This window comes from Chaetura pelagica, unplaced genomic scaffold (assembly GCF_000747805.2).
Source record: "Chaetura pelagica isolate M959 unplaced genomic scaffold, ChaPel_1.0 scaffold433, whole genome shotgun sequence".
Lineage (NCBI taxonomy): Eukaryota > Metazoa > Chordata > Aves > Apodiformes > Apodidae > Chaetura > Chaetura pelagica.
The window spans coordinates 215,850-226,133 of NW_009952574.1; the positions used below are offsets into that span (position 1 = coordinate 215,850).

General features: G+C 45.2%; 1 protein-coding gene across 1 annotated transcript in view; it reads right to left on the bottom strand.

The window, feature by feature from the left end:
* Positions 1 to 10,284, bottom strand: part of LRP8 (low density lipoprotein receptor-related protein 8, apolipoprotein e receptor) — a 68,924-nt gene that overhangs the window by 11,573 nt on the left and 47,067 nt on the right. The window contains exons 5-8 of the mRNA XM_009993588.1: positions 4,752 to 4,874; positions 4,300 to 4,422; positions 1,082 to 1,201; positions 827 to 952 (exon numbers count right to left, since the gene is read on the bottom strand). Of these exons, the coding sequence (XP_009991890.1) occupies positions 827 to 952; positions 1,082 to 1,201; positions 4,300 to 4,422; positions 4,752 to 4,874 (492 nt within the window). The remainder of the gene's footprint in view (positions 1 to 826; positions 953 to 1,081; positions 1,202 to 4,299; positions 4,423 to 4,751; positions 4,875 to 10,284) is intronic.

Consider the following 10,284-nt stretch of genomic DNA (forward strand, 5'->3'; position numbering starts at 1 on the left):
GAAGAGCGGGACAAGAGAGAGAACAAGGTTCTAGCTCTGGAGTACATGATGCTGCAGGGCTCCCAGTGCAGACTTGTGGCCACAACAGAATTTTCTAACCAACAAGCAGATCAGTGTCCCAAGACTGGGGTCAATCCTAATTCTGCAGGTGTGAGACTAGCAGACTTTATGAGGACAGCAAGACACTATGCATACCATACAGAACCTGGGAAGAGAGAGGCCACATGGATGTGCAGGATAACACTAGAGAAGTAATTTTGTATTGCAGGTAACTCTCCCTTCCCGAAGAGACGTGTTATTTCCATTAAAGAAACCCCTAGCATGGCTAATGCTCAGTCTTGCAAAATTCAACTTTCTATACCTCTGACAGTAACACTCATTTTTGCACCAAGGTTGAGCAAACTGCTGGTACTCCTGTTGGAATTTGTGTATGAGGCGTGGCTAACCTACTGAGCTTTAATTGGGAGGTTTTCTTCCTTTTAATACTACTACCACTACATGTTTTTGCTGCACTGTTTTTAATAACACCTGTCAAGAGACTTTCTTTTCTAGCTTCAGCTTCAAACAGCCAACAAGTGACTGTAATCTTGCTCTGTACACTGTTAATATATTCTGATCTGCATGATCAGTAAGTAGTTCTTGCCTAGAGACGCATCTGCTATCACTGCAGCAGTTCTGTGCTGCTCGAAATGAAATGTCTTTGCTTGCTTGCTTTGCTAGTTTCCTTTTGTTTCTGCTCCTCCACCCTCAGCCCCGCAAGCGTGTTTCCTTATCAGAGTTGTAATGTTGAGCAAGCAGAGTTTAAGTGCCTGTGGCACTATCTTACCTACAGCTTTGCAGTTCCTAGACAGGGTGTCCATCTCGTATCCCTCGTAGCACTCGCATTTGTAGTCCCCCTTGTAATTAATGCAGATCTGGCTACAAGCGTCTGGATTCTCACATTCATCTATGTCTGAAAGGAGTGTTTGAAACCCATCAATAACTTGCAATCAAACCATCTGTGATGGAGCAATGCTGAAGTGAATATAATCACATCTCTGTATGGTGAAACACAAGGGACTGCTGTTTGCATGTAAATTACCTCCACACGTTTTTTTATCCAGCAGCTTGTATCCGGGCGGGCACTCACATTCATAACCAATCTTCAAGTCTTTGCATATGTGGGAGCAACCACCGTTATTCATTGAGCATTCATTAATACCTGGAAGGGATAAACAGATCATCTATGACAAAGGGGGGGGGGGAGGTTTAGTTTAACAACTGAATCAAATTAATTGAGGTCCTCAGAAACTATCCCGTATCTATCAGGTTTTGGTAGCCAGGAGTTGGCCCCACAAAGCACAACTGACTTGACAGATAGGAAGCCACCACCACGTAACCTTCTTGCTCTTTGCTATTCCAAACCAACACTGCAGGATCATCTGTACTGAAAGCCATTGGCTAAATGAACAGGGAGCCCTGGGGATATAGCATATGTGAGTCTCTGTGTTGCATCCAATCAGAGAGCTACTGCTTTGAGCATGTTCTGCCACTTGTGAGAAACTTCCAAGGGACCCAAGGGCTCTCTCCAGGAGACTCCTTCTTCCCCATGTGCTGGTTCATGTTGATTTTTCTGAACAGTCTCTCTGAGCTTTAATAATTCATGCTGGGAGAGTCTCATCTCCCAGGAGCCAGCTATTTTGAAATACTGTACTATTTCCCATCTAGCTCCAAGGAATGATCTTTGTGAAAATTCCAGAAAGCACCAAAGTACAGTCTGTCAGAGATACTCCATTAGCACTGAGATACAGTCCTCCCACAAACATCTCCCACATGACAGTCTCTGCTGGCAGCCTGCATCAGCCCAAGTGTGCAATTTATGAAGCAACAGCCCCCATCTTCTCCTGGGTCCCTCTCTAATCCAAGGCCACCTCTCTGATCCTGCTTTCAAGTGCTGAAATGAAAAAGAGACTAAATGGATCCTTGTAACTAGAACTGAATGAGAGGCTGAGGAAAGCTGGTTTCCCGTCAGAAATAACATTTCTTGTTATAATTACCTACATAGAGTGAAGAGAAATCCTTCTTCCTAAGTAAGACTGTTGAAGAGAAGCTGAGGGATTTCAGGGATAGTGGGCTCACTAGAACAAGCAGAACTCATTTGCTTCGATCTATAATGCAATTCAAAGACAAATTTTTCATTTATCTTTGACTTCTTGCTTCCTTGCACACTGCAGGTGAGCAGTGCAGCAGAGGCATTAAACCAGTGCTCTTGTAAGAAAATGGTGACAACCACAAGCCAATTAAGTCAGTAAGGCTAGGAAAATACCATGCCAGAAGGAACCCCATCCTAGCTCTGGGATGCTTTCACCTTCCTAATAAAGACACACACATATGACTAAATTATTAATAGAGCAAGTTCATGAGACTCCAAGATGGCGTCCACAGAGTCAAACTGTGCGTCCCCACTGTTCAGTGTTTATTACTGGATACCACCTACTCCTACACTCGCATAGCGGCCCTTAGCAACCTGGGTCATAAACATGCACAGCTGCTCTCTGCAAAATACCACAAAGGCTGTTTTGGCTAACAAGCAGACCCTCACTCAGATGGTTTCCCTGGTTTCAGAGGTGCTCTATGGAATGGCTGTAGAGACTGTAAATCAAGGAAGTGCTGGTTCACTTGTCTCACTTCTCAACAGAAGCTGAGGAGCCAGGCAGACAGTAGCCTGTTCTCTTTCTGCTGGGCAGGCACTGCCCGTTACCCAAACTTCAGCAGTATGTTCACTGTCTGCCTAAAATAGGACAGGTGATGTTCTGTCTTCTGCCATGCTTTTTTGGGGAATCTCATGGGGTATTACAGTGCATAGCACACAGCTAGACAGACACACCAAGAGGAGCATGTCCTGTGCCTCATGCTTCTGACTGGATTATTTGTGCACGGGTGTTACCACCAATCCACATAGAATCATGGAATGGTTTGGGTTGAAAGATCATCTGGTTCCAACCTCCTTGAATGAGCACAGACACCTCCCACTAGACCAGGTTGCTCCAAGCCCCATCCAACCTGCCCTTGAACACTTCAGGGAGGGGGCATCCACAAGCTCCCTGGGCAAACTGTTCCAGTGTCTCACCACCCTCACACAAAATAATGTCTTCCTAACATCTAACGTAAATCTGTCCTCTTCCAGTTTAAAACCATTACCCCTTGTCCTGTCACTACACATCCTTTCCTTTGGGGACTGTTCTCTGCTAACTCAAAAAACACTCACTGCCTGCTGAGACTGCACCAAGTCAGCCATGGCACCACAGTAAGGGTGAGCACCAAGCCCAGCTGTGCCATGCCATGCCACTGCCCAGCCTCCTAAGACAAAGTGGGCTGCCAGCTTTGTTGGGAGACTTCCACAGACAGACAAGTTGCAACACCCACTCAGAAAGACAGGGAGATGTGGATTAATGTGGAAGGAAGCAAGGGCACACTGAAAGCACAAGTAAGAACATCCTCACTAGGCATGCACACACACTTCTTGTCTGATACAGAGAGACTGACAGTTCTTCCTGAATGTGAGTTATTTCAGAGGCAGGCACTGAGCTCCATGCTACTGGTGCTCCATGGTGTCATGGAAAGGGATGCCTGTCTGAGACACATCTGCACTGGGGAAAAAGCAAATGTGTTTGACTAATGTATCAGATTGGGGCTGGTACCCACAATACCCACTGGGCTTTCCATTCTCCTGGCTCTGACAGCCCCAAGGCAGACCTGGCTCTGGTGGCTTGTGCCTTCTTGCTATCCCAGAGCTGGCAGGACACTGCAGAGAGCAACCTGCTGTCAGTGCCAAGGGAAGCAGCAACAACATGTGCAACCCAGGAATGGCTGAAGTAATCTCTTAGTAATTGCTGCCCCTCTGTGTGTTTTCACCTTCAAAGCATGTTCCCAATGCTAAATTTTTACGGTGTTACCACCATCTTACAATTCAAATATAATTTAGGCAATGAGGCTAAATAAACTGGTCTGTGCTGTGGATGGCACTAATCTTTGGGGAGAGGGGAAATTCCTGATTCTTAGTCCTGTGCTCAGTTCATACATCCCTCCCAGAAGAAAAGCTGAGCTGAGAAGGGCACAGTTCAAACTTACAGATGATCAGACTAGGCTACTAATTATATTCATATGAAGGGTGACGAGAGAAGAAAGGCAAGGAAAGAGGAGCGGAGTGAGAAATAGCATTAGCAGCTACATGTGGTTACACTCAAAGCTGTGAGCACCAGATGGAAGAGAGGGGAAGCAGTTACAACAGGAGCAACACGTAGAAGGCAAGTACTGTACCACATTCTTTCAGAGGCTCGTCAGACCAGTCCCTGCAGTCTCTATGTGAATCGCACACTTTGCCTCCGTCAATGCACTCTCCACTCTTACACTGAAACTTGCTGGGACTTTCACATGCTGACTCTGTCATGTTGGGCAAGAGAGGAAAGCAACTAAGTTAGACGAGGCTTGTAGTAACAAAAAGCCTGACAAAGTTTTGAGAGGGTGGCATTAGCAGAAATGGGATGGGATTAAGCAAATGAACATTAAACCTGAGTGTCATGCAAGGAACATTTGAGGTCATGCAGTCTCCCTGGTCAGCACAATCATCTCTCCCAAGTGACCCCATTGCCAGCACAGCTTACAACTCCCTACAGGAAGCAGCCTGGTGTGGCCTCTTCCCTTTCCAATGCCCACAGCTCTTATAGGCCTATACTGTGGAGCGGGAGGAGCGCAGAGCTGGCTGTACCCACCTTGGACACAGCCTGCCTCGTCACTGTTGTCAGGACAGTCGTGCACCTTGTCACACTGCTTTGCTCCGTGGATACAGGTCCCATCACCACACTGGAATTCATCCGGCTGGCAGGTCACCAGAGCTTTAAGACAAAATATTCACATATTAGCCACACAGGACTTAAATCTTCTGTGTGGTACCTTTTAGCCATGTACAACTGACACTGCTGGGGTTTTGCACTTTCTGTCAGCAAATGTCACCTAGTATCAGTGGCAGCAGCTGCTTGAGCCACTGTCCTCCTGTCTCCCCTTTGCCATCCCAAATCACCCTCTACCTCCTTGGGAAAAGAGCCCCAAAGCCCATATGAGCAGACCTAGTCAAAATACAATCCATGCAGGCAGTGAAGCTCCACAGGTGAGACACAAGGAAGCAAGCAGGCAGCAAAACTATCTGCAGTGGAGTCCTGCTGGGATTTTCAGTCTGATGTGACAAGCCAGGCTGCTTTCCCAGTAGGAAAGCAGTTCCCAAGGTTAGACTAAGTGAGAGACCTCCCTAGCTGGGACCTGTGCTGACAAAGACTTCAGGCACTTGCTAGCCACTGAAGGGCTGCATCCTGTAGTTCACTGGCAAAACAGGCTCCTCATTCTCAGGGGACTGTCTTACAGATGTTTTTTTAAAATCTTATTAAAGCAGTGCACCCTGGAGAGCTCTTGACTCAAGCCTTTCCATCTTGCTGATTGCATCCCGGTATCATATGACAGAAAATCACTGCTTCTGAATAGCTAGGAGGTCAGCACTGATGTTACTACATGGGAGGTGAGAGCTACCTTCCGTGACAATTTGACAAAGTGGTTCTAATACAAAAATTACTACTTTCAGATAACCCACGAAGTGCCAGAGATGTGAAGTGAGCTAGCATCAACACCATAAAGTCTTAGTTGCACAAAGACTCAGCATTATTGATGATTGCATCCCTTAGGATGAAGGATCCAGATTCATGACTGCCTAACTGGACTTAGCTCTAGTGCATCTTCAGCTGGTGAAGGGTACAACAGGCAAGAGAAGCCACAACTGCAGGGTTGGTGGGGGAAGGGAGAAATCCTGCCTTTAGAAATACACAGTATTCACAGGAGGGAAGTTTGGAAATAGCACTGCTCCTTGGAGAGAAAAGCCATATACACTATATTAATAAAAAGCTGCAAAACAACAAAAAAATCCTAAGCAATAAGCATAGTTACAGGACCAGCTGTGTCACCACACTTCAGCTAATAAACCCAGGCACAGAAATGGGAAACCTCAGTGGGACATCTGGGACAGCAGCTCCCAACTAAGCATGTGGAAACTGTTGCTCTAAATAGAGAAAAATGAGGAGAGGAAGAAACAAAGCTGTGGTCTGGGAGAATCACAGACCACAAATTGAAGTGGTACTGAATGCTTCTGCTTGAACTGCTCCTGTCATGTACAAGCACCTGTCTGGAGAAGCACTATTGATGGAGAGACCACCTTCCCCCTAGCCAATCCTTAACTCTTTCATTGGCCATTGCAAAGCATTTCCTTCTGTCTAGCCAAAAATTCCCTTGCCACAATTGTTTCTTGTCTTCACCAACAACACAAAAAACAGTTTACTTCACCTTTTCTGTAGCAACTTCTACGTGCAGACAGGAAAGGATGGTCCTCCATTTGTGACTATAAGTATTAACTCCTCACAGAACTGTAACGTGATTAAGCCAATGGGGTTCTTGCCTTTCCCAGAGCAGGAAAAAATGTCTCCAGTTTATCAAGAAAATCTGTGTGACAACAGCTACATATTTGGAAGGCAGCCATTAGAAATCCTACTAATTGTCCTAAACTATAATCTTAAAAGCTCTTCTAGAAAGCAGTTATAGCTAGATACTAAGAACAGAAATATTTCTAATCCTAAGCCAAATTAAAATGAAGCAGAATTTTGCAGGAACTGCAAAGACAATGTCACATAAGAACCATAAGACTGAGAGAAAAATGACAGCACAGCTCTTAGCTCAGTGGCTACAGGGACTGCAAAACACAGATGTGGGACTGTACAGCATCACTGCACAAAACTTGTACTTCAAGAAGAAGAGACAGAAGTTTGGAGACCAGGCTTGGTCTCCTGGACCACTTCTCACTCCAGCAGAGCTGTGGAAGTACAGGCGTTGGAAGTCCCTGAGCCTCTTAACAGACATCTAAAAAGAGCAGGTTCAGTAACAGCTCTTATTGATCACAAATATAATAAAATGCACATACAGCATATCTAGGTTTTGGTGCATTTTTTGGTAGGAGGAGAGAGAACACTATATTTATACCTGACCTAGAGAGCATAAGTTTGAGGGGGAGGGTCAGGAACTTTGTCATCCTGAAGCTGGGACACAAACCCATCTCAGCACACTGGCAGAGATGTAAGCAGGTTGTCATCAAGGCCATTCTCAAAGCAGAGCAATATCCCAAGAAGAGGGAAGAGCTGTGCTGTTCCTTTGCACAAGATGTTCCAAAATTGCTGTGCTGTTTTGAAGGGTTTGTATCAGTGAACTCTCAGCAGTTTTATAATAATCTCCTCTGCAAATGAAATATGAAACAATTTACCCTGCTAAATTAACAGACACTCTCAAACAGACACACTTCCCATTTGCAAATACTGGGCACAAAGCTGTATTGCTCAGATTCAGCTGATATGTACCAGATTCCAAGTCTAAGCCTTTCTTTCATCTTCTGTGCCTCCCCCCTTAAATGAATTTAATCTCAAGAAAACTCCAGCATTTGCAAAATGCATTCAATCCCATTTTATAGTTGGGGAGACAAAGGCACAAAAGTGTGAGGTCAGGTCTCAAGGGATCTGTTTGCTAGTTGTCAGTTGTAAGCATTATTTATTTTCCCTCCTGGATGTCCTAATGTGAGTTGCAAAGGACATTTTAAATTGTAACAATTCCAGAGTTGGAGACTTAATAAATCTAACCTAATGTTGATTACATAAATATATACATATTTGAATATATATGCCAGGGCAAAACCCGACCAAGCAATTTTCTCACACAACTTTCCTGAAATGATTCATTCCCTCCTATTTATTTGCTGTCTTGCAGCCAAAACCTGTTCACCAGTTGTCACCCTTCATTTCTGCTTTACTCGTTTATCACCCCAACATGATTCTAACAAATCACTGGTGATGGCCTCATGGAACTTTTAAAAAGTATTAGCTCCCATCCCTCTATTTTGTACCCATATGAGTCCCGTATGAGTCCCTTTCTCAAGAGAAGACCTAGTGCTGCTATCTGCAGCTTTAGCCAAGCTGAAGCTGGTCGTACTTGTGCCATCCCTGTTGATAAGGAGATGCAACAGTGTCAGACACCTGTAATTCCCTGAGTGCCACACGATACTGATCTCAAAAAGAGAACTTCTGGAGAGGAAAAAACTATGAAAGGTCAATCCTTAAACTCTTCAGTCCAACAGATGAACAGCGATGCCGAGTTTCCAGAGCTCTCAAATGTCACTCCTTTACTGCAGCCGTGTGCACCCAAGCAACAGCTGCATTTAGGGTGGGGATTCAACATTAGTTCTGACTCTGACCTAGTTGGCTCATCTCTATGGCACCAGGGCGTAAAGGGCAGACCAGGCACTCTGCACAGAGAGCTGCACTAGGTAAAACATGGGGCTTTGAAACCAATGCCTCCTGGCCTACAGGGCTGAAAGCAGCAAATGCAGCTCACATGCTTATTTCTCCTGGGTAGATATGCTGCATGCTGTGCTGTACCAAGACTTCCTGGAAAAAACCTCAGGTGCTAAATCTCTCCTCAGAGATACAAATGTCACAAGTCACATCTGCCACATTTCCTCCTTCCTCCACTGGTTGTCAGCACTGTGCTGTGTTACAGCAGTGTCCAGCTGTGTCCTCTGCCCCAGGGAGGCTGCCCTTGGTTATCTGGACGTGCTACTTGGTGGAGCTGCTCTGTAGCTGAGGGATGCTGGGCCTCACGTGGCAGCCGTTTGAGCTCAGCTGGATGCTGCTGATGTATGTGAAAGCAAGGACAGAAGCTGGGAACAAAGCTCCCTCTGCCTCAGCAAGGTATGTGGGCACAGTCCCACTCCTCTAACCCATCAGCATGTCAAAGTAAATGGGGCCTGTAAAAGACTAAAAAATTCAAGTTGAACAACAGGGATTGAAATTTTAGAGACGTTTCATCAGAAGGTGCCACCTGGAACCTGCTCCCCTCTTTCACCAATGGGAAATAGAAGGGAGCTCACCTTTCTCTCTCCTGAATTGTCTAAACTTGGCCAACACTGCAGGGAATGCAATCTGTGGGACAGAGATCAGTTCTTGATCTGTGTTTGTTATGTAGGCCTAGTCACTGCCTCCTGATTTGGAGGGTATACAACTTCAGGATTATCTGCAGGAGGTCTCAACATGGAAACTGGTACCAAACAACACAGGCTGTACCAGTTAGCAGTACACATCTCCATTGGACATGCTCCAGCTTGGCAGTCATTTCATACTGAAATGGATGCCAGGAATCAGCTTTGTCTCCTTATTCCACTGTCCCTGCGTTGCTTCAGACCATGGAAATACTGCCTGGGTGCCTGATGCCCAAGAGCTCTGTCAGCTTCTGTATCACCTTGTTGAAGATAAAGGGAAAGACATCCTACCTAATCCATCCCTACTCAGAAGGGAGTTGACAGCAATGACATCCTTGTACCCAGAAGTCAAAGCTGCTCTCTTCCTAATAAAACATATTTGTCTTCTCCCACTCAGCTCTCACCTCTCCTTTAAAAGAGTCCTTGCTTCTTTCAAAGGCACAGCAGCTCCAGGGTTACCTTGGCTCATCCCTCTCCTGCAGTGCAAACAGTGGTGTGCAGGACTTTCTTTATACATCCTCCTCCTTCTTGCTAAAGAAGTCCCTGAATTTACATCTGCCTCTCTCTGCCTGGGGGATATTGATTCCCCACTCTTTGAGGGGCTCTAACCACACAGCTGCTCTGAGCGCACCAGCCTGAACTCCATGTTGTCACGGGTTTAAAAAGATGGTGCTGGCAAAAGTGTTACACTTACGTACCTTTGCAAAAATGTCTGGTTTCTGCAGCTGGTTGCTGACTTCCTCCTCAGAGGTGGCCTAATGTCAGAGCTGCTAAATATATACAGCTATGTAAATATTTTATTTTATTTCAATCTTGTGATTATAAATATTTTAGCAAAACATTTTGCTCTTATTTTCTTCTCTCTCTTTCTCTCCCTCCTCAGGTTAAGTGACCAGCTTGAACAGTTTAGTGGCTAAAAATGGATGACACATTTGAAATACCACACACACCAACACCACCATGTTAAATGCATAAAGCCAGCTGAAAAGAAATCCATTATTTATTAGCTCTGTGCCTTTATCAAGCCAAGCTCAAAGTGCATTTCAAACTGGATTCTTCAGAGGTGCTGCTCTTGACTGCCTTGTTCAGTATTCTCTAACTTCAGAGGCAGAAAATTAATTTTTTTTTTTCCTGCTCATCATATATTCCCTTTAGTGTTGTGGCTTTTTACCCCCACGCTGTTGCACCCA